Source organism: Cyphomyrmex costatus, unplaced genomic scaffold (assembly GCF_001594065.2).
Source record: "Cyphomyrmex costatus isolate MS0001 unplaced genomic scaffold, Ccosl1.0 scaffold55, whole genome shotgun sequence".
In the NCBI taxonomy this organism is placed as follows: Eukaryota; Metazoa; Arthropoda; class Insecta; order Hymenoptera; family Formicidae; genus Cyphomyrmex; species Cyphomyrmex costatus.
Window position 1 is genome coordinate 1049231 of NW_017279708.1, and position 25946 is coordinate 1075176.

Consider the following 25946-nt stretch of genomic DNA (forward strand, 5'->3'; position numbering starts at 1 on the left):
AACACTCGATAAAATTAGCAGAGTTCATTGAAAAATGGAAACGATATAATGAGTCCGTAATGTTTGTACTTTGTATTATATTCACATATTGTGGACAGAGAATACTGAACATACATACAACATCTCTGCAGACACAGCACAGAATATTTATAAAATATTTAAAATATATATATTTATAAAATATATTTTTAAATATTTTCTGTCTAAAGTAAAAGTAAAAAATACTTGTTAATATAAAATTCTTCTTTTGCTTCAATATAATTGTTACAATTTTATATATTGTATATTTCAGATAATATTATCCATGAGTGTTTTTCACGAGTGTCCTATGTGAGAGAAAATGACAAGCTAATTTTGAAAAGATGAGGAAGTCGATGGAAGAGACATCGTCAGGCATTGGTGGAGCAATCTTGGAATAAGTATCATTTTCTTATACTTAAAATTAATCGTTTTCTTAAAATTATTCTTGCTATTCTTTTTATCTCAATATATTAATGCGATTTATTTATTATTTTTTATTCTAGTCTTGATATTTTCGGGGGAGGCATTGTTATTAATATACAGTCAATTTTTTTAACTTTAATTTTTTGTACTCCTATACATAGAAAAGTAATTTTAACATTTTTAAATATTTTATTTTATTGATGGTAGTTGGTGATACATAAATGTATATTTAGTAGAAATGTTAAACAAAATTTTAAACTAAACAGTTTGACGTAAAAAAGGGGAGAGAAAAGTAAAATATCGATTTTTTTCCATACACACAATTTATTAATACAAATTTCACATAGAGATCAAATATAAATAACACGCAAACACGTCGCAGAATTAAGTGAACAAATATTAATCTTAATTTATTCAAATACTATAAATATTGTCTGACAAATGTATTAGAATACTTGTGAAAAAGCATTAACTTCTCACGAGAAATTACTTGTCAGGATATGTACAAAACGCGTGTACATTGCGCGTGATTATTTCTACACAATATCTATATTCTAAAAAACTATAGCTGCTACATTTAACAAAATTCTACATTTTTTAATGATGTGTCTTTCATGAATATTTTCTATGTGAAGATATGAAATTGAGTTAATAAATATATTGCATATAAGTCCCGCAACCATCCCCAGTATCAAATAGTAATTAAAAAAATAATGATACTGAACGATAATTCGACAAAAAAATTGGAAATTATTTACTTTTGCAAGTACATATCTTTATACATATGTATATATGTTTTTATTTCATATTTAGTGATAACGAAAGCTAGTCTGATAGAAATACACAATATTAGCAAAAATAAATAATCCCAATTTTCTAATAAAAATTTATTCTTGTACTCACACATTCGTCAATAATTATTCATAGATTCACCATCATAACTATTACTGACTAAAAATTGCGTAATGGCAGTTTGACAATAATTTATTCAAGACGACTGCTGAAGATCTATTATTAATCTTTAATCGAGATCTTCCGTAGCCATGTTGTTAAATGTCATTAAGTATTGTAAATTATTGGATAATACATATATAATATATTGCACTAGCAAAAATAACTTTTTGCACTAAAATAAGCAAAAAGTTCAATTAGAATATTATTTTAGGAATGTTTCATAATTTATAAAAAAATTGACGTCATACACACGTATTGTATATTAATTGCATTCATATAAATATCCAATTACTCTAACACATCTATTTATTTTAGCAATTCATCATCATCAATTTGCTAATATTGTAATTTGGCTAATTCTTACAGTACATTCAATTATTCCAATTTTTCATCAAGAATGTCAATTAATTTGAAAAATACATGCTCTCTATAGACATTGTTATGGCAAATTTGCAACTCGTATTTACTAAGAGTATAGAATATAAGGAATGTTATCAAGCAATCAAGAGAAGTGTAACATTCTGGCGGAAAGATTGAAATGTTCTATCGGGATTTGCCATCGATCGTTCCAGTCAATTTTGTTTTTGTAAGACAAATGCGAACATATTGGGAGACGTGTCATACGTTCGCATCTTCTGGAAACCGACCAATAAACAAAGTTTTCGGGACATTTATAGAGGTATCCCTGTAAATTGTTTTGGCTATCGCGTTTACACTTGTAAAAGGTATTACTGCAACCTTGTTGGTAAGGAAAATGTCCTTCTTGCGGACAAAGTTGATTTGACGATACCTTTACCTAAAATTGATAAAACATTTTGCAATAAATATTTTTGTTAATAAAAATTTATTTAGTTGATCGAAAATATGTACTTACGAGTGATGAAGCATGGTCTTCTAATCTTCTATAAAATCTGGCGCTTGTTCTGGTTCCCATGCATGATTGACTGCTTTCACTTTCGGGTAAACATTGAACCTTTTTCTCATCAAAAATAGTGTCTTCGGGACAGCTCAACACGAGAATCTTTATTTCCATGTTGCCTTCGGAAGAACATTGATAGAATAGATTACAATGTTTCGGATGTCTTCGGAAACCAGTGGGACAAACCAGAGTTATTTGCTCATCAGTTAAATTGCCTATAAGACAAGGTGTTGCGCCTCCTGGCTCTGCTGTTGTCGATTCTGATAATTCAGTCGTTGTTTGTTCTTGAGATTCTGTCGTGGATTGTTCAGTCGTTGATTGTTCTTGAGTTTCTGTAGACGGTTCTTTTGATTCTTCAGTTGTCGACTGTTCCTGGGATTCCGTAGACTGCATCTCAGTCGTAGACGTTCCGGATTCTGTAGAAGCGGCAGCTTCAGTTGTAGCTTCGCTACTCTGTTCAGTGCTAGCGGTTTCTGTAGTGTCAGTAGTTGATTCAGTAGTAGACTCTGTCATACTTTCGCTACTCTCTGGTATATTTGATGTTGTTGATTCTGTACTAGAAGCGGGAGCGTTTTCTTCTGAAGTGGTCTCTGTAGATGAAGTCGTTGTACCAATCTCTGTTGATGTGCTTGTACTCTCTTCTGTTTGCTGAGTGCTCTGTGTTACAGTAGTAGTTTCCATTGATGTTGATTGTTCAGACGTTCCGGATTGAGTTGTGGATTCTACATTGCTTGAAGTATTTCCAGTCGTACAGTCTCTTGTGGGATAAACAGATTCAGGATAATTACATACATTGATGCTGGGATCAAAAATAGTGCCTGGTGCGCAGTCGAAATGATAGACGTTGAAACCATTGCCATTATCGACGCAGCGATAGAATTTATCACACCTACTCGGATGCGGATAAAATCCTTCATTATTGCATATTATTGCATTGCTCGGTTTTTGTGTTGCACAATCTGGTGCATGTGACTCTGTAGATGAAGAAGATCCTTCATTTAATCCAGAAGTAGATTGAGATGAGGATTCGGACGAACTTTCCGTACTGGAACTTCCAGGCATTTGAGCCTCTTCAGGTGATTCTGAAGCAGGATTTTCGCTACTACTAATGGATGTAGTAGTACTTGTTGTTGATGACGAGTCTGTTTTGTCTGATTCAGTGGATGTTTCGGATGTAGTACTTTCAGTAGATATTGGAATTGAAGATGTAGTTTGACTAGAATCAGTAGTTGTGGAACTACTCATGGCAGGAAGTTCAGATGTAGGAGTACTGGAACCAAGGCCTTGATCGATTTCGTTACTATCTGTTGAACATGAAGCTACTTTATCAATATGATTACACGTTTGTATTAATTGATCCCATGCAGTGCCAGGACCGCATTCAAATTCATATTTTTGATATCCGGACTGGTCTTGAACACAACGATAGAATTTTTTGCAGTTATCATGATCCGGAAAGAAACCTTCTTTAGTACATTTGGAGTTTTCATTCTGAGGTGAAGTTGTTGTAGTATTATCAGGTGGTAAATATGAAACTGATTCAGATGTAGATCCAGATATTTCACTGGTAGTAGTCGAGGGTGGCAAATAAGATACAGATGTAGTGGTCATTTGGGATGCAGGAGGAACATAAGAAACAGATTCGGTAACAAGCATTGTTGAAGACGAGTATGTACTACTAGGTGGCAAATAAGAAGTTGACGTCGTCTGAGATGATGCAATAGGATTATTTGTAGTACTATCAGGTTGAGTTGAAGATTGTATCTCTGGTTTTGAAGATGTTGGGAAAGTCGAGCTTTCAGAAGATTCCGGTGGTAATTTGCTTGTATCTGGTCCAATGGTACTATTCACTTCATTCATCGATGTGCCGGGTTTGTCTGTAACTGCACCGTTTGCTTGATTATTGCAATGTGGTACAGCATAAGCATGATTGCAACTCTGAATAGACGAATCCCAGACGGTTCCAACGCCGCATTGAAAGTCGTATTTTATAAAGGAGGACATACCATTATCGACACATCGATAAAATTTGCGACAATCTTGTGGATCAGCGAAAAAGCCTTCTACTGTACAAATACCTAAAAACAAGATTTCATTTATACTAATAGTGAAAGTTTAATATACACATATACAGTGTTTTAAGTTATATTCGTTGACGGTTGATTACCAGATGAATTTGGGGAGTCTGGATTCCCAGGAGAGCCTGGACTACCCGGCGAACCTGGAGTGCCTGGACTGCCCGCAGAACCTGGAGTGCCTGGACTGCCCGCAGAACCTGGAGTGCCTGGAGAGCCCGGTGTTCCCGGATATCCCGGAGAACCTGGACTACCCGGAGAACCTGGAGAGCCCGGTGTTCCCGGATATCCCGGAGAACCTGGACTACCCGGAGAACCTGGACTACCCGGAGAACCTGGACTACCCGGAGAACCTGGAGAGCCCGGTCTACCCGGAGAACCTGGAGTGCCTGGAGAACCGGATGTTCCTGGATATCCTGGAGAGCCTGGACTACCAGACGAACCTGGAGTGCCTGGACTGCCCGCAGAACCTGGAGTGCCTGGACTGCCTGCAGAACCTGGAGTGCCTGGAGAGCCTGGTGTTCCCGGATATCCCGGAGAACCTGGACTACCTGGAGAACCTGGAGAGCCCGGTCTACCCGGCGAACCAGGAGTGCCTGGAGAACCGGGTGTTCCCGGGTATCCCGGAGAACCTGGACTACCCGGCGAACCTGGAGTGCCTGGAGAGCCGGGTGTTCCTGGATATCCCGGAGAGCCTGGACTACCAGGCGAACCTGGAGTTCCTGGACTGCCCGCAGAACCTGGAGTGCCTGGAGAGCCTGGTGTTCCCGGATATCCTGGAGAACCTGGACTACCTGGAGAGCCTGGAGAGCCTGGATTACCCGGCGAACCTGGAGTGCCTGGAGAGCCTGGACTACCAGGCGAACCTGGAGTGCCTGGAGAGCCCGGTGTTCCCGGATATCCCGGAGAACCTGGACTGCCCGGAGAACCTGGAGTACCTGGAGTACCTGGTGAACCTGGTGTTCCAGGATATCCTGGAGAACCTGGTCTACCCGGCGAACCTGGTTGGCCATTTGGATCGCCAGGTTGTCCTGGTTGGCCATTTGGATCTCCTGGTTGTCCTGGTTGGCCATTCGGATCTCCAGGTTGTCCTGGTTGGCCATTTGGATCTCCTGGTTGTCCTGGTTGGCCATTCGGATTTCCAGGTTGTCCTGGACTACCAATATCACCATTCCATTGTCCATTGTTATTTCCATTGTCACCGTTCCATTGTCCATTATTATCTCCACTTTCCAAGTTCTGCCTACAATCTTTCCTTGTAACAGCCCAAGCGTGATTACATGCTTGAATTTCTGGATCCCAAACAGTTCCTACGCCACATTTAAAATCGTATTTTGTAAACTTTTCATAACCATTGTTTACGCATCTGTAGAATTTTCTACAATCACATGTATCAGCTAAAAATCCTTCTTGTGTACATTTTTGGTATTCATTTTGACAATTAATAGTGTTATCTTCCGGTTCGCCTGTTGCTGGTCGATTTGTTAATGGTGGTAATATTGTTGTTTCTGGTTTTTTTATTGTTGTCGGAGCTTCAGTCGTGATTGTAGAGGGTTTAGTTATTGGAGACTGTATTATAGTTGATTGTGACGACACAGTTGGCCGTATTGTTGTTGTCCATATAGGAGGAGGGTCTTGTACATTTGAATCGAGTTCATTTTCGGAGCTGCCGCATTCAGGCCGACCACTATCTTCTGGATGCGTACAAATATCTCCCTTATCCTTCGAGAACACTGTACCTATTCCGCATTCAAATTTGAAGGTCGTCAGCGGGCTGCCGTTGCCCCAATCTACGCATCTATAATAAACTCTACAGTCATACGGATCGGGATGGTACCCCTCCTCTATACATTTAAAGGGAGTATTGCTTTGTCTGTATTGATCTTGATTATACTCGTAATAATCTGCAATTTAATAGGACCAATAAATAATTTAAGTTGACTTTTAGTTGACTAAATAATATCTTACAATTTTTAAATATTATTAAAAAATATATATTATATACTAATTTTGTGAATTAAACATATAATTTGTAAATTTTTTTTTAACAATCCAATTTATGGAAAATTTTTGAATGAATTAATATTAAGATAGAAAAGAGATTAAGTGATAAAAAGACCTTATATTTGTCTCAATTGGATTTTAATACTTATATATGTATGAATAACATTTCGGTGTGAATTTTTATCCATATCCGGTTCTGTTTTTTTTCGCAATAAATTATTTACAGCCTTTTAAGATATTGAGCATCAGTATCATTAAATTACTTGTTAATTTAATTTGTGATATTACAGTCGCAGTTTTAGTTTAAAATTGCATTTTAAAATCGAAAATTACTTCAGCGCTCAGTTATAGAACTGACTATATAATAAATTTACATTGAAATATTATTTAATATTCACAATGCTGTCTGATACCGTTTATTAAAACAAAAACATTCTTACCAGCTTTTACAAATCTTGTTATGAGCAGCGTCGTGAAAATGCTCAAAATGGATCGAACTTTCCACATTTTTTATATATATATATCCAACTTTATCTATAATAAAAAACATAATAAAGTTATTAAATATTATAAATAATATATATATAATTGTATATGTATATTATATTATAATAATATAAATTTCTTAAAATAAAGGAATGACTGACAATATTGTATCTCTCAAAGTACAAATTTTTGATAAAGAATTAAAGATTAATTTCGTAAGTTATTGAGCAAGTTATCATCATAGATCGTTTGATAAGTGAAAACTCTTTTCTATTAATTATCGATGAATAAAGAGTTTTTTAATTGAAAGTTTTTTCCCCTACTTTATAACAGTTTTATTAATCTTTTATTGTACCATAAGTAAGGCATGATCTGAATTTTTTAAATGAGCATATCTACGTTAACGAGTGACATGAAGAAAATTTGAATATGTGTCATATAATAAATATGACATATTCAAATTTTCTTCATATCATATTTATTATGTCTACATATTTATTCATTTTATTCGTTAACAGAACTATTACATTATTTTCATGTACATGTATGATATATGCATATATAAATATGTTATGTAGATGAAATCTAAGGAGCTGAATTTGGAAGAACAGTTTACAATAATTTTAATTTTGTGTTATTTCTATCTAATTAAATAAGAACATGAGTTTAGGTTTCAGAAGAAATGTTGATTGCTCTTTACAGTCAAACAATTTATAAGTCCAAACGTGTATGTTAACTTTATTTTGGCTATTGACCCTGTCGTTTCAAAGAACAGCTATTCACTTCTGTTTAACGATTTATCCGATAACGAAAGAGCATTTTAAAGCATGTTAAAGTTTCCATCAAAAAACGTCATCTGCACCTTATTCTTTCCACTACTTACAGCTCTATTGATTAAGTACCATATATATGCAGTTCGCCCGCGTGCACTGTTGTTTATTGAGATGGAAACTACGAGCGATAGTGAGGAACTGATTCTAAGATCTATGCAACAAGAAACATAAATGCTAGCATAAATCGCCATAAGCGATATAGAGATGATATAGAGATACAGTTTATTATTAATTATAAATTTTTTGATAAAAATGTTATTACCATTAAGATCTGAACAAAAGTAAAAAGTTTTATTACTGAAAAGAGGTATGCAGTAATACTCTTTATAGAAGATAATTTAAACCTGTTTCTATCTCGCGCGTTTAATGATCTTTTCTTTTTATCTAATGAAAAAAATATTATTACATGACAACCATGTAACACATCTACTACGTGGATGCACTTCTTGCAGATAAGTATCTATTACTCAATCATTACGGCACATTCAGATTGTGAATTCATTATCAGTGTCAATCGTGGCGTTACAAACTTTGTTTCACGCAATTTGTTTATTTACGTATCAACTTTTTATAATCTTTAGAACACGTTTAACAGCGTATTTAATATTAAACTTGATCGTTTGAGATTTCACGAAAGTATTTGTTTTTTTAATATAAAGATTAAATTTTCTTTATTTTTGACATGATTGGAGATAAGATATATAATATATTTAAATATACTCTCTACACACACAGCCGATGCAGCTGATATTTTGTTAAATTACTACATTAAATTCGTGTGAATAACCTATATTATAAAACGGTACGCTTGGAGAAATTTCTGCAGCGTTGAATGAAACATTTTATGGCACGATGTTGTATAGGCTCCGTTTACACGTTGATCGTTCGCTGAATGCTAATCAAGATTATTCCACGTGGTTATTGCTTTCAATCACAGGCGTGTTTACGATTAGAGCATGCAATCTATTTTATATGCTGGACATCAATGCTAGTGAATGCAAAATAAATAATAGATTAGAAAAAACATCAATAGACCTTAACCGCGCTTAGTTTTATATATACATATAACATTTGCTCTGTGATACATATCTATTAAATGCAAATTCCAAAGAAAATAAGCAAAGTTTTGCTTAATCGAAAAAGAAATTTTTATTTGCCAGTTATAATTTTTAAACTCGGTTACGTGATTTTTTTTACGGAGAAATCGTGTTTTGTAATACGAGTAATTACACGCCCTTTGGCAATAATTTATGTATTTTAGTTTAAGTAGTTTAGTTTTGTCATTTGCGACTGCACCGTGCGTTTATACCTTATTTATCTCTTTTATAGGCAATTAACGTTGTGCGAGATTCCACGTTGTCTATCGTAAAGTATTGCAGATACATTTTGTTGCGCGGCGCACCGCTGCATGCATAAAGCATAATGAGGAACTGACAATATTGTATCTCTCAAAGTACAAATTTTTGATAAAGAATTAAAGATTAATTTCGTAAGTTATTGAGCAAGTTATCATCATAGATCGTTTGATAAGTGAAAACTCTTTTCTATTAATTATCGATGAATAAAGAGTTTTTTAATTGAAAGTTTTTTCCCCTACTTTATAACAGTTTTATTAATCTTTTATTGTACCATAAGTAAGGCATGATCTGAATTTTTTAAATGAGCATATCTACGTTAACGAGTGACATGAAGAAAATTTGAATATGTGTCATATAATAAATATGACATATTCAAATTTTCTTCATATCATATTTATTATGTCTACATATTTATTCATTTTATTCGTTAACAGAACTATTACATTATTTTCATGTACATGTATGATATATGCATATATAAATATGTTATGTAGATGAAATCTAAGGAGCTGAATTTGGAAGAACAGTTTACAATAATTTTAATTTTGTGTTATTTCTATCTAATTAAATAAGAACATGAGTTTAGGTTTCAGAAGAAATGTTGATTGCTCTTTACAGTCAAACAATTTATAAGTCCAAACGTGTATGTTAACTTTATTTTGGCTATTGACCCTGTCGTTTCAAAGAACAGCTATTCACTTCTGTTTAACGATTTATCCGATAACGAAAGAGCATTTTAAAGCATGTTAAAGTTTCCATCAAAAAACGTCATCTGCACCTTATTCTTTCCACTACTTACAGCTCTATTGATTAAGTACCATATATATGCAGTTCGCCCGCGTGCACTGTTGTTTATTGAGATGGAAACTACGAGCGATAGTGAGGAACTGATTCTAAGATCTATGCAACAAGAAACATAAATGCTAGCATAAATCGCCATAAGCGATATAGAGATGATATAGAGATACAGTTTATTATTAATTATAAATTTTTTGATAAAAATGTTATTACCATTAAGATCTGAACAAAAGTAAAAAGTTTTATTACTGAAAAGAGGTATGCAGTAATACTCTTTATAGAAGATAATTTAAACCTGTTTCTATCTCGCGCGTTTAATGATCTTTTCTTTTTATCTAATGAAAAAAATATTATTACATGACAACCATGTAACACATCTACTACGTGGATGCACTTCTTGCAGATAAGTATCTATTACTCAATCATTACGGCACATTCAGATTGTGAATTCATTATCAGTGTCAATCGTGGCGTTACAAACTTTGTTTCACGCAATTTGTTTATTTACGTATCAACTTTTTATAATCTTTAGAACACGTTTAACAGCGTATTTAATATTAAACTTGATCGTTTGAGATTTCACGAAAGTATTTGTTTTTTTAATATAAAGATTAAATTTTCTTTATTTTTGACATGATTGGAGATAAGATATATAATATATTTAAATATACTCTCTACACACACAGCCGATGCAGCTGATATTTTGTTAAATTACTACATTAAATTCGTGTGAATAACCTATATTATAAAACGGTACGCTTGGAGAAATTTCTGCAGCGTTGAATGAAACATTTTATGGCACGATGTTGTATAGGCTCCGTTTACACGTTGATCGTTCGCTGAATGCTAATCAAGATTATTCCACGTGGTTATTGCTTTCAATCACAGGCGTGTTTACGATTAGAGCATGCAATCTATTTTATATGCTGGACATCAATGCTAGTGAATGCAAAATAAATAATAGATTAGAAAAAACATCAATAGACCTTAACCGCGCTTAGTTTTATATATACATATAACATTTGCTCTGTGATACATATCTATTAAATGCAAATTCCAAAGAAAATAAGCAAAGTTTTGCTTAATCGAAAAAGAAATTTTTATTTGCCAGTTATAATTTTTAAACTCGGTTACGTGATTTTTTTTACGGAGAAATCGTGTTTTGTAATACGAGTAATTACACGCCCTTTGGCAATAATTTATGTATTTTAGTTTAAGTAGTTTAGTTTTGTCATTTGCGACTGCACCGTGCGTTTATACCTTATTTATCTCTTTTATAGGCAATTAACGTTGTGCGAGATTCCACGTTGTCTATCGTAAAGTATTGCAGATACATTTTGTTGCGCGGCGCACCGCTGCATGCATAAAGCATAATGAGGAGTTGTTCAGCTGTTACTATCGTTTACTATCAAAGTGTAAACGGATATCCTAAGCTGCGGATATAAATGCTGGACGGTTCGAAGGTGCGCGCAAATAATGATGGGCTGTTAAGAGGGTAGCACGGCTTATTTATAAACCGTTTCAAACAAGTCTACCCCTGCTGTTGCTGTTGTTGCTGCTGTTGTTGCTACTTCGAGGAATTAAACCTAAACGAACATGCAGCCTCGGACGCGTTTCAAGGACAACATGTCCAGCGCATCTCCGCGGTTTGTCGTGCAATTAACCCGCCCTCCGCCGATGGATATCTCGACTGGCAAGAATCGACATCGTTGAATTAACTGGCTTCCTTCCCCGCCCCTCCTCTTTCTCTCTCTCTTTCATGCGGTGCAATGTCGATAGAATTATATATATATATATATATATATATATATAGAGTCTTTCATAATGCTCAAGCATGCAAATACGTGAAACTATTTATTTAATTATTACTCATGTATTACTATTCAAGAATTAACATGTCATAGTAAAATGCTATTTTCGATCACATAAAGTAATCCTGATGCAATTGGCCTTCCAGTTTGTTTGCCTTTACTAATATATACTGACATTAGTATATGTATCCTCACAGCGATAAAACTCGATTTAAATATAAATCGAATCATTATTGCGTTTCTTATGATTGGAGCGTTTTAAAGTGGAAAAATTGGTGATAACACTCTCCAGTACCTATATAAAACGTACCACATCATTAAGAGTTTATTAATAATTATTATAATGTATACGCATATTTAAATTGTATCTCTATGATATACAGATAAAGGGAGTTTGTGATCGAAGATGCAGAAATCAAATGCTTATCACGAGTTGAATGTTCGCGATAGGTATGTTTGACTTCTGTATCTTCGATCAAGCACAAAAGCTTTACCGTGCTTATTCAAACACATATTTATATTATGACTCTTGATATTTATCAGTTTAGAAAGTTTCAAATTTGACAGAAAAGAATAAAATAAATTGAATATAAATAATAATTAGCTTATTTGTAGATCATCTGTAAAAAATCAAATTGAGGCATTACAAACCTAAGTGCGATAAAGAAATGCAAAACAGAAATGTGTACTTTTTTTTAAACGTTTACTAGCGAAAATATCTTTATCATCTTTAAAAGAGGTCTTTAGAAAAAATTACATAATAATTTTCAGGTTGCACATTAACTTTGTAATTATCGACAGTTATTGCGCATCTCTTCTTCTACTTCTTTTATTCATTCTTTAAAGATTTAACGGTATACTGTTTAAATGAAAATGATGAAGGACGCAAGGAATTTATTAGTTTGGATGATCGATTGTACATTGCCGATAATCTAATTGTGGTTGAGCGTCGCTCAATATCGTTATTAACAACCATACAAACAAGTTTGACGAGTTTGAGATCGCCCCGTTAAAGGCAATGAATTATTATTTGACTTATCATTTGCCAGAAAGATTGATGATAAGATTGCAAGGGGAGAAAGAGAAGAGAGGGGGAGGACTTTTTATAAAATGACGAAAGTATATAATTATGTACTTTGCACGACTTTTACATTATAAGAAACTACTCTTTTCTTTAATGTATACACAGTACACCGTTAATTTACATGAAGATTCCTAAAAATTAATTATTATTATAAATTAATTCTAAATCTGATATAAGGTTCAAAATATAATTACTTATAGAATTACATTTTTGAATTGCGCAATATGTATAGATGCTTTTTTGATTTTATTTCAAAGACAATTCTTTTCAATTCGAGTAACTTGACGCGTGAAACGAAGCTTGGCCTCGAATTAAAAACGATTATTGGAATTCTCGACACAGATGCTTGTTAATTGCTTTGAAAATGTTTTAAGAAATAGTAATCTATAGTTAACCTTGTCGCCAAACATCGCTGATAACACCGTAATAATAGAAAATTGGCAGAAAATGTAAGTGTATATTTCTCGATCCTTGAGTCCGTACGTTCTTTGCGCGGTCGACGTTCGATTTGATTCATCGCAAACATTTTTTTATGGATAATGAAGGATAAGTGGCATGCGATTATTATTTTTTATTTAGAACAGTCGAAGGACATGGCAATAATATTACATCAAATGTTCGTAATGGAAAATTAGCTTTTCGAAATTGTTATAATAAATCGCTTTAGCAAATATATAAAATTTGCATTGGAAAATTTTTGAAATCCATGGTCAGAATTACAACTTGTGTGATTCGCATTCGAACAGAAGCAAAAGCTAACCGAGACACAATCTGTTACACCGTGACGAAGAAAATAGCAATATCTCAGTCTGCAAGCGATGATGCGGTACAGTGAACCTGAGCTGTTATGATAGCATGCGTACGGCCTACAAGTGCAACCTTGCCGTTGAAAGTAGCAAGGTCGTTTCTTCTCCCGCCAATTCCACTTTTGCCCTCTCTACCGATATGTATACTGTGTACAGTGGCGTCGGAATAATGAGAAGTCATACAGAATCCGAAACATCGAAATAAATTGTAACAATTATTAAAAGAACATTCGCTAAATATTTATATAAAACAAGTAAAAAAGGATTTACTCGTATATTATATATTTTTGTTTACATCAGTTTATTTGTTATATAACATAATCTTTACGAAAATGTAAAATACTTTTAATTTGCACTATACGTTTTAGGGAAATTAATGTAAATTTTTAAATATATAACTAATGTATGTAATATATATTATATGAATTATATAGTTGGCTGTTACATATGCAATTAGTACTTTTATTAAGTGAAAAATTTTCATTTGTAAGTGCAATATAAACTTGTCGTTAAATTAATGCGCGTAACATAATATTATAAAAATTTACATGACACGTTCGTCAACTGTACATCGTGAATCTCTCTCTTCGTGGTTAGCAACATCATCCAAACTACCCTTACAGTGTGACACGTCACTATTAAAGGAATGCAAATTGCATACGTCTTTTCTTGATTCCTCAGCTTCTACCATCCTCTCTGCGTCTTTTTTCAATGTCCCCTTCATTTGCTACTACAATCATCCCGTAGGTATCCCGTGTAGATCTATCATGCGCCATGCGTAAATCCGTCACTGACATTAACTCCGCGTGTAAGGTTCAAGGCTGTTTGGTATACAAACCACATATCTCTAAGAAAATGAGAAAGCTGCAGGTGTGAATTACGTAGACATAAATAGAGCATAATTACTATAGCCGTAGTGAATCAATGTAATCGGCATGTTCATAGTAAGAACCTTGTTTGGTGCAATTAATCACATTGAGTTGCGTATAACATAGCTGGAAATTTATATGCACATGATGTAAAATTGATTCTTTTTTAAACAATAATTGATAATACCATGTATATATGGATAAATCATGTTTGATATTTAAATGTGCATTTATTTTTTTATTGTAATTTCTAATTTTTATCGAATTTTATAGAATCAAAAATATTACATTCTGATCAATATATTGTATATAAATATAATTGTAGACCGTATGGATGATAATAATCGGCAAGATTTTACTGAATATCTTTTTCTATATACAGAATATGATTAAACAAGCACCGTGAGTCCATTTCGGATTTTCCCTTCCGGCAATTTTTGCCTTCCATTTTGGAATAATTGCGCAAGGTTGAACTCTCTGGAAACGTTGCACATTAAAATATTGTTAATAATGGCAACATTCCTTGTGTATGACGTAAGAAAGAAAATTTTTATAATTACGCGTTTTCTTTCGCAAAGATTGTTCTTTATAACAACAAGTTTTCAAAGGGTCTTTTTATATTGATTTCTTATTTATAAATAATGTGATAACTATTTTTATATTATGTTAATATTAAAAATTGTTTATTTTTAGAATTTTTTTACTTAATTGTAAAAAGTGTATAATAAGAAATATAGAGTGAATCACGTGATTTTTTCTTTTCTTAATGATATTAAAAAAAAAGTAGTCTGATTCCCAAAATATTATATATCAATCGATATAATGTTTTGCGAGTAAGATTACTCTTTATCATTAAAAGAGGTAAAACAAGTTACGCGATTCAATTTACATTTTTTTATAGTAACAATTGTGTACTGTAATATTTTCATATTCCATACATATATCTAATACACTTTTCATATTCATTCTAATCATTTCGTATAACAAACATTTATTTACTATACGTGCAATTTTTAAGCACACTTTGTACAGCAATAATTAAGTAATGCGTTTCAATTTGCAGGATCAAATCCCATATGATTGGCTTAATACTTACACAGTGCACGTGCGGTGTTTCTTTATGATACATCAGACCGAAATTAATTTTAAGACCGGTATCATTTAAGGCTGTTGCCGTCTACAGATTACGAAATGCTACACAAGCGTACATAATGCATTATGCGCCCGCGAGCGAGCCTGTTTATTTCTTGGCCGATCGGTTATTTCAATGCCAAGATCGAACGAAGGATTGATCGGCCGAGTGCTCGAGCCGAGCATACGAAGCGCGGAATGTCGAGCCAAATACAGCAGCCGTTCAGGTCGTGACGCGAATTCGCGATCAAGCGGGGAATATTTCGGCAGCGGTCATTTACATTGTGGGCATGTTACGAGTATTGTAAAACCCGCTTGTGACCGGGTGAAACAGTTACGTGATGACCAGTGTCGTGACCATATATAACGATTACACGCTCGACATTGATCTTCGACCAGCTCCGAAGACTTTTTATTATACTAAATGCCAACAGTATTTTTTTCATGTCAATTTTAAGACATTAAAATATAATTATAAAAAGTATGAGCTACGAATAAAAGCTATTGCATCAAGTATTCATGGTTTAAGTTTTTACGTGTACATTAATTAGATGATATCAGATAATTTCACGGTGGTAATTATTAATAGGAGGGTTTCATTTAAATTGCTGTTTTCATATTTTATTACCGCAATAAATACAATCGCATTTAATTATACGTTTAAGACGTAAAATAGTAAGCGATCGTTATGTATTGACACTTTAACTAGTTTAATGGAATCGTAATGGCTATTTATTACAGATAACTATCGAAAACGAGATGTCCATTATACATATAACGTGTTTAATTTCATTAATAAAGTAGCTTCGGTTTAAATTATGAGACTTCTGATACTTTTGTTGTATAAGGAAAAATTTCACGTTTACAAAAATCTAACTATGTTTAACGCAATAATTATGCAAATTATTTTAGTATTAAAAAAATTGGAAACATATATTTGAGGAACTTAATGCATCACTTAGTTATCAATTATCGACACCAACGCATTGAACCGACCTCCGTTATCTGATGCATCATAATCACTATGTATTTATGAGGCTGCTTAAATTTTCGGCCAGTAACGCCTCGGACGTCGAAATTTATGCTAATCACTTCCCTCTAAGGCCTTCGTTAAATATCCGCCAATCTACTTCCCAAGGAAGCGAAGAAATACCGGACGATATTTCTACGAAGTTTCAGAACTGCAGACAATAAATTGTATATTTGCGTGACCACTTATGATGATTCCGAAATATTATACCATAAATTAACTTCAAACGAGATTTATTCTTTTAATTATTTAAACGCAAGACATTTATTCATTGGCCGGTGTCTTTCGCACATATGCAACCCCCTACAGATTAATGATCTAATCACTTTTCAGTTTTCATTAATGAATACAAAACTTGCGCAAATTTAAAACAAATGTACACACATCTATAATTCTCTCATTTAATTTTTCGCACATCTGCAATTCCCTGGAAATTAATGATCCAATCACTTTTCTCTAATAAATACATTTCAAACTTTATACAAATTTAAAAAAAATACACAATCTACACAACTTACATTTAAAAAAAAAGACCTAACTCATTGCCAAACCAAAAATTACAGAAGCGTTGATTTCCATTCATCATTTTATATATACAAATATATGAAAAAGAAACATGTGAACTTACGTTTCGATGCATTCAGCAAAGAATTCCGTCGTTTGTTAGTCGTCCGCGTTCGTCATCTCGCAAATTCTTCTGTTTTCTTTGAATCCTCGTTGCTTCGGAAATTCGCGTGGAGCGTGAGTGGCTGGCTGGCTTCATAAACTTTTTACTAACTATTCTGAAAATTGGTTGCTGATCGTGGCACGTTCCCGAGAGGGAGTAAGTCCTGAGGACGCGGATGGCTCCTACTTATAAAGACTTGGCCAAGACTTGACTCTCCAATTGGCTTGCCGGTGTGCGTGGAGCACCAACACGCGTGTGTATATGCACGCGAGAAGGAATAGTGGTTGCGTGCAGGTGTGGAAGGGGGCACACAAACCGTGTTCCGATCGTTACACGCTCGATGTTACACATTACACCCGAGAACCGATACCGTCCAGGAATTCGCACCTCTTCACCGGAGAATGCGACACTGTCGAGTTCTCCGTTCAATCGCATTTCTCGGAGTCAAGCTAGTTATCGCTGCATAGAATTAGCGTGAGCGCTCTCTCTCTCTCTCTCTCTCTCTCTCTCTCATGTATGAAAAACAAAAAGTTATACGGATAATTGCGTTCCTCAATTCTTCTTGATTATCACCTTTTAGCAAAAAATGTCATTCAATTGAAACGATGCTTTAATTCTTTTTATATTTATTTATATATGTATAGACACACACATACACATTTCAAGTATTTTAACGTTATTCAGTTGCAACAAGTATAATTATATAAAGTACTTATACTTCTTGTGTGTAGCAAGAAGTCTATCTAATAGCATTTCTTTTTAAGGTCAGTATTAGCAGTGGTACTTTTGTACTATTTTGTGCTAGAGATAATTATCAATTAAGGAATAATTGTACAGAGCAGGTTTCATTTGTTCGCGAAGACTTCGATACTGATAAAAGCTGAGTCGAGCGCAACCCAAGATTTACGCGAGGGGAACCATCGTCATTGTGGCCGCTATTCACGATCTCGTGAAAAACGGATCTGAAAGCAAGTTGAAGATATAGCGTGTCGACGGAAAGTATAAAGCCATCCAAGCCATTGTAGCATCCAAGATCGAGTTATGTAGACCATCGCGACTCTTCTGTTTCTCAACCTTGATCGCATAGGATGCACCTCTTGTCTTGTGCCAACCCGTGCGTGTATGTTTTTTCTCACCATGTCGCGGCATCGATACGATTTTCCCTGTCGGACCGACTCGTGGAAACAGGTTCCACTATTTATATCCGTAATGAATCTGATAAAGAGATGTTAAAAAGTGAATTAGAAGAAGCTACGCTGATTGCAATGTGTAAAGATCCCTGCAGAGAATCCTCGTAAATCAATAAGATTTTTTTAATGTTTGCACATTCACTATAAATATCTAATGCTGCCTTTATAAAAATGTCTTCATACTTATCCATAAATATACTTAAACATAATAAAAAGGAACAAAACAATAAATGTAAGTGTGATGTACAAATCGTATATAATCCATAAATTTAACAAAATTTATCATGACAAATTTTATTTTTAATAAAACTTTATTTATTAATTCTTACAAAATCTAAAATTGTTTAGATAAGTGTGATACTAATATCTATTCTCTAACAACAATTTTTATTATCTACATTATACAATATCTGATTAACGAGATAATGACGAAATAAAGAAAGAACAATATATTTTACGACTCTACCAGTCTAATGTATTTATGAGAAGATACAAAGAGTTTTGAATTATAAAAGAACGATATTACTATTTATAAGCTATCATCTGTAGCAATATAATTTTTTTTATCAAGGTCAGTCGTTACGAAATTACAGATGACGTCGATGACGGTCACTGCTCCGACGCGGTTCGACGAACTCCGTGTAACAGGATGCTGCAAAAATTATAAGAATCGACTATGAAAATATGACGTACGAGCGTGAAAAAAATTACAATGGAGGCGAAAACGTTCGATCCATGACGAGATCGAGCGACGATTATCAGTGATAATCGATGACTGTTCGAATGCTTCATGGGAGTCCTAACTTAGTAACGAAGAATCCTATGGGAATGTCTACGACACACGCTCGCTCATTTATTTTCCATCTATCCCATACAAAGGTTCTCGAGGACAACTAGCAGCAGCAGCAGCAGCAACGTTGAACTTGCCGGTTGTCGCAGCTTCCGCAGATTCTTCAGTGTTGTCCCTGCAGTCTGGATTTCTTTCGGTTGATTTCTTTTGTCATCTCTATTTAGAATTCTCTTTAATATTTATTTTGTTATTGCCATTGCTAGTTTTTAGACGTCGACTGTACGAAATAAATTTGTATTGATATTCAGACTTTTTAATAATTTAAATTTTGATAATTTAACTCTCTCTCTCTGTTCAAACTGAATTTGAATACATTGATAAAATAAAATTGAATAATATATTATGAGAACAAACGATAATTTACGTTTTTTTAATTTTATTCTTTTTATATCGAAACTATTTGAACAATTAATCTTAAAAATCCATATGATTATTGGTTTTGTTCAAACTATTTTAAAACTCAAATGTTTCTATTTAAAATCATTCAAATTTTGTTTGTTCACAGGATCTGCATAAATTTTTTTCAAATCTGCTTTGTAAAGCGACATAAAATATTTTACGTGAAAATCATATTTTTTGCATATTTTATTTATAAAATATTGTATGTAATTATAATTACCATAATATTTATTTAATGCAATATTTGTATTTTGCTGCACATACTTTTTTAAAAACTTGATACCTTCTTCTGAAACATTATGTAGGGCCAAACTGCACTTGTACATGTACGAACTAAACGTATGTACTGAAAGGGAGTACAATAGATCGTACTTCAAGGTACGTTCGCCATAAATGTTCTGAGGAAAAATCCCGAGGCTATGGATCGTGGGTTGGGACATGCATGATCTTCGTCTCGTTGCAGGGTTCCCGAAGAAAGAAACCATTCTACAAGAAGGATTCTGAATTAACGAGCCGTGGAATAAAGCGCGGAAGTCCAGGCTCATCCATGATTTATTCGTTCATGAAGACAAGCACGCAATTCACCTGTCACCGCAAGTCTTTTATTTTTAGCGTATATACTAATGCCAACTAAGTATAATATGATGCGAACATTGCGAACGGTGATACCTTCATTGCTACTTCTCGTTTATATTGCTTTTCTTTCCGCGCTTGCGCAGTACTCGACTTGAGAACAAATTTCTCTTTACTTGGTTAAAAATTCTAAATTAAAAACTATTTATTAAAATTTATTTGGCGAATAAAAGCCGCATCATTAAGTACAATGCTCTCAATTACTTTATGAATGAACCTTATCTGCCTTTATAATTACTGATAACGTGTCGATTCGATAATTTATCAATGCTCAATTACCGTTTACATTACTCGACGACTGTGTAATCGTTAAGTTCGAAGGCAGTGATTTAAGTATACAATGATGCTAGTCATTAAGAAGACCAAAAGGGTTTAGTCAGACACGCACCACATATGTATTTAAAAGATTGACTATCCTGTCGACATGCGAATACATAGGTACAAGTAGAGGCCGATGATTTATGAGTTACGGAGATCTCAAGCTACCTTTAATATTCCAAGTATTTTCGCATGCTCGTCTTATATATTTCTATATGATATACAGTTATTAAGCATACACATACAGACAGACACACACATTTGAAATTAAGTATATATACTGCACGAGCTCTTAATATAATTCTTCATTTTGCAAATTTAATTTGTACACCCCTATTGTGTTAAATGTGATAACTTGCAGTTTATTTACTCCCATTTCTCATATACAATGCAAAGAAACTCGATCTGCAAAGATTAAAGAAAAATCAATGTAAAATCTGCTCATAAAAAAAGTTAAAAGTTCATTGAAAAACATATCGCAAAAGTCGAATATAATGGAGCGATTCATCGAATTTAAATGGAATGTAATACGTATCGATTATGTTTGTTTTTTATTTATTTATCGTTATATACCTATATATATCAAACATTTTAAATCAAAAAAGGATACTTGTAATAGCAAATTTTCTTTGGTAGAGCAATCAGACGAAATTGGCGAGAGTGATGAAAAAAAAGGTCGATGTGCGTAATAAGAGATACATCGTATTACATACACGCAACGACGAAGCGTCATAAAGATCATTCCGCTTCTTTCGCGGTTTTTTAGCCGAACATCGATGTCACGAACGAAAAAAAAGGAAGAAGAAAGAGAAGCGGAGAGCAGCGGCCGTGGTTGGAAGGCTTCGGTATACCGGGTACCTTAGCGGCTTATAAATAACCGGCGCGCCTCTTTGCGTCCCTTCGCGCGCTTTTCTTCTCCTCCTCTCTTTCTCTCGCGCGATCCGTACGTAGGGTACCTCCGACGCACGAGTTTTTGCGTTCAGAGACCCCGTAATTCAGGTTCCCTCGCACGTACGCCATGCGCAACGCAAAGGTAATTAACGTCGGTGTTGAGAAAACCGCCGACCGCCGCCGTGCCGCGCCGGTTTTGTCCGACAAAAAGAGCACCGAGAATTTTGGTGTTGATTCTCCGGGTTGCTTTTTACGCGCGCGCAAGTAACGACACGTTGTTCGACTTGCGTTGTACGAAAGCGTAACACATTACTCTGATGCATGTGATACGAAAAGTGTTTCTCGGTACCGCGAAAAAACGAAGAGTGTGATGCTCGGGCGGACCGGTAGTTATGGACCACACGAATTCATTAGGACGATGATTATTTATTGCCGTGGCGAAAGGAACGAGAAAACACATCTCTCTAATCTCTGAGAGCCCAAGCCCTTATTAGAAAAATCTATCACCTGTCAAGTAATTATACATCGACCATATGTTCTTTTATTCTTTGTATTATATTTAAAAAATACACATCGAAGTTAGTTGCAATTTGAATGTTTATTGATTGCGCGACATGGTATAGAAAAGATTAAATAATTATGTAAAAGATTATCCACGATAAAAAATGAATTAATAAGTTAAAAATAAGACAATTAGCTAAACTAAATTTTGTGTTGATAATTCAAATGAAATCACGTAAATCTAATTTTACGTATTTTTCACAAACGTTTCAACCTGTAATCAGGTCATCTCCAGTACGATGGTCGTGGTAATTTACATATTTACAAAGTAAAAGCAGAATAAAAATAAATACAAATAATAACGGTTCAATCGCTCGTATGTCGATTAAGATTTAAAAGTTGTTATATTAAAGCTTATCAAAGAATACAAATTCTATTTCGTGACTCTCAAGTGGAAAGAACAATTTCGCTGAAATATTTCAGAATTTATCCGAAGATAAATCCGAAAATAATTTTGTTGGATCATCAAAATAATTATACAAAATAATTATGTAGGATGCTCAAGTAATGCCGCAAAGTTTTGATATTCTAATAGTCAGTTTGGGAGGAGTGCTACATAATTATTCCGATTATCTAACAAAATTATATTCACATAATTTTTAGATATTTTAGCAATATCGTTCTTTTCGGAATTATAAGCATTGTGTCATCAGTTATCGTGATTGTTATCAATTGTTATATTGAAAATCCGATACTGAAAAGATTTGATACTTTGTTTATTTCTTACTTTAATAAATTAAGTTTTCAGACAGATTTAGCAGCAAACATGTTTACGAGGTACGCTAATTTGTCACCTTAATGATCCTACGTAAAATATGTAAATGATAGCGAGGCATCGAGCATTATAATACTTTTGGGACAACGGACCGCTAATCAGTATTTTCGACAAGACCACACCGTGGATATATACGGTGGCAATAATATAACTCATCCCGTTTAAAGTGTTGCCCATGTCTGGTTTACCGCTATTTAACACGATATCGATCATCTTCGAGAGGAGATCAATTTGAAAAGAGCCGTGAGCGAAAAAGGGCTATTCCGTGGGTCCCTGATGCGGCATTGACGAAAGAACTAGCAGATGTAACTTGCTTTTAATATGTGTATAATTATACAGCGAAAGGTCTATTCGAGATAAAAAATACAATAGGTAATTACTAGATTCATCAAAGAGAAAGGCAAGGATCAAGTCGAGACGTATATCTTGATAAGATAATTGCGAAGATTTGAAAAAAAAAATTGCTAAGTAACGTCATATTATTTTTAGGAATTTTGATAAAAAATATTAAAATTAATAAAGCATAACTCTGCAAGGTACTGTTTTACTGAATTTTTAGATGTGATCATGTTATACAATTAGTATTTGTATTTTGTACTATTTACAAAAGTTTATGGTTCTGCTAAGTATTTTATACAACTTTTGAAATGATATTATCAAGATCAGAAATTAATATTTTTATAGGTTAAATTTTACATTAATAGTGTAATTTATACGCAAACATTTTTTAATTTGCATATCGTATTGTAAACATCGTATCCGAATTTCTAATTAATACGCTACTATGAACTATCATTTCAGAGAAGAGAGAAAATAAACAGACCGTGTGCCGCACTTTTGTACGTTATTTCGAGATAATTTTTCTAAAATTCTATAATATATATATTGTAAAATATTTAAAAATATTACTTTAAATTGTCACATATTTGTTTTGTATTATTTATTTGAATTATTTCAATGTGTTTATACCGCGACGTTATTGTAATGCGTAGAGGAAAAGCGTTTTCCCGCTCAAGTACCGTTGGAAAATTTAGATAAGAAAGTCTCGTACTTCTAACGGATCTTGCAAAAAGAAAAAATCTATCTACCCACACAAGGCAAAAACAGCAACTATAGTTGATTCTTATAGCGGTCGTGGAATCAACCGTAAAAGTGTCACTGATCGATTCCAGAGGATGACGCTGCTCTGTTCATTTATTCCGCGCACAACGAAGCGTCCTGCTTGAAAGATTCATTCAGCATTCTCGACATTTTTTCTCGATAGCCCAACGGAATCGGCAACGCAGTAGTCCGCCCATCTTTTTCTATTCTCAATACTGATCTAAAGTTTTAAGAGTATCACTTATGTACTACATATCGACATAAATCCACACCTAAGTTTCAGTTTGTAACCGTCAACCGATTTTTCGATAAAGCTTAGCTATTGTTATTGTAAATTACCGAACTTGACCACGAACCCATCTTCCAGTCGCTTTTCGACGTTCACAATCATTTTGCCCTTGCCGGTTTTTTTCTTTACAACCGATTACAACTAAAACCGATAATCATACAAGGTCGTTTGTCTCGGTATTGTTCTTGCTCTCCCAGGTTTTCTGCGCTTCCTCAGAATCATCTTCGTACCATTTCCCGCATCCTTTGTTCGGCTTCTCGTTCGATCCATCGAATCCAAGGACGAAACTGAATCATAGCTTCGTGTCGGCTATCATTAACTGTCTATAAAATTCTGTTCATCGCACTTATGTCTTACGACCGTCTCTTCAAGAGGATTATCGGTAAGGACCGCGTACGGTACGACTTTTTTTTTTTCTAATAGTCCGAATTGTTTTCTTGAGAAACTCTTGACATTTATGGTCACTGGAAATCTTTATTTTTGTTGTAAGTAAGATATATTAGAATAAGCTGCGGCAGGTGAGACGTTCAGAAATGGTAGTGAAATGTGAGACAACTGTACCTAACAGACAACCCATAAAATTCAATAACTATAATTATATCGACCTGCCATTATGACGTAATAATACTTTATTTAAAAAGCGTATTTATATATTAATATATGAATATGATACATAAGTAATTTTAGCACCAAATATTTCTATAGTAATATGTCTTTAGGATGAAACGATATTTTCAGAACGACGTCGATACACATTTATACCACCTTATCAAATCCAGTTTGTGTACGTGTATGGCGATATTATTAAAGACACGCTCATCCTTGACCCAGAAAAAGACTGGATTTCGTGAGCAAAATCATTATTGCTGCTGACAGCGGTACGTTAGTATTTCACGGATCAAATTAATCGAGATATATCTCAATAACCGCTTTGCATATATTTTTTCTGGAATTTCGGTACATCTTCCTTTTTATTAATCTTTTAAATATGTATTATGTGTCGTAGACCTCAATGTACACGATTTTTTGTTATAAGTTTTTTACATAGCAATTGATATAATAAACAATATCATAATAATATAACAAATAAATTATGTATATAATAACATAATAATAAGAAGACAACAAATAAAAGGTCATCTTGTTTATTGTATGTGTTCAACAAGAATCGAGAAAATATGCGTGCAGACACTTTTTTTATTTTTGTTACGTCAAACTTATTCAATGATGCGAATATTCCGACCGGACGTTTCCTTCGAAATTATTTAACGAACAAAGTATAACGGCACCTTTACAAAAGAATTTAAAGAAGACATTATCATTTTCGGATATCATAATGGAATCACGCCGATTTATATTTGCGACGACGAGTGTAAGTAATTACAGTGTTTTTCATTGAAGATGCAATGAGGTAAAGTTATTTTTTAATAAAAAAATAATCGATCTAAAGATGATTAATATCACAATATTACATTTTGACATTCATAGACCGATTAAGTGAGGTTTAATTATCGGTATGATTAATAGATAGATTTATCATCATTCAAGTGCAGATTATCGCTCGAAGCCATGCTCTACTATATCTATTTTCGTAATAATTATAGTACATCTGAATTTCTCTCGCCATAAACCAAACTATCATTTCTTCTAAATGATTTAAGTGCAGAAAA

At 33.8% G+C, this 25946-nt stretch overlaps 1 protein-coding gene across 1 annotated transcript; it reads right to left on the bottom strand.

Annotated features, from left to right (window-relative positions):
- Positions 1-1900: 1900 nt before the first annotated feature.
- On the bottom strand, positions 1901-24378 carry LOC108779024 (flocculation protein FLO11). The gene is made up of 5 exons (XM_018546355.1): positions 24327-24378; positions 4656-6296; positions 4469-4538; positions 2273-4397; positions 1901-2194 (listed from the first exon to the last, which is right to left on the bottom strand). The coding sequence occupies exons 1-5, from the start codon at positions 24376-24378 to the stop codon at positions 1901-1903; spliced, it is 4182 nt and encodes a 1393-aa protein (XP_018401857.1).
- Between the last annotated feature and the right edge of the window lie 1568 nt (positions 24379-25946).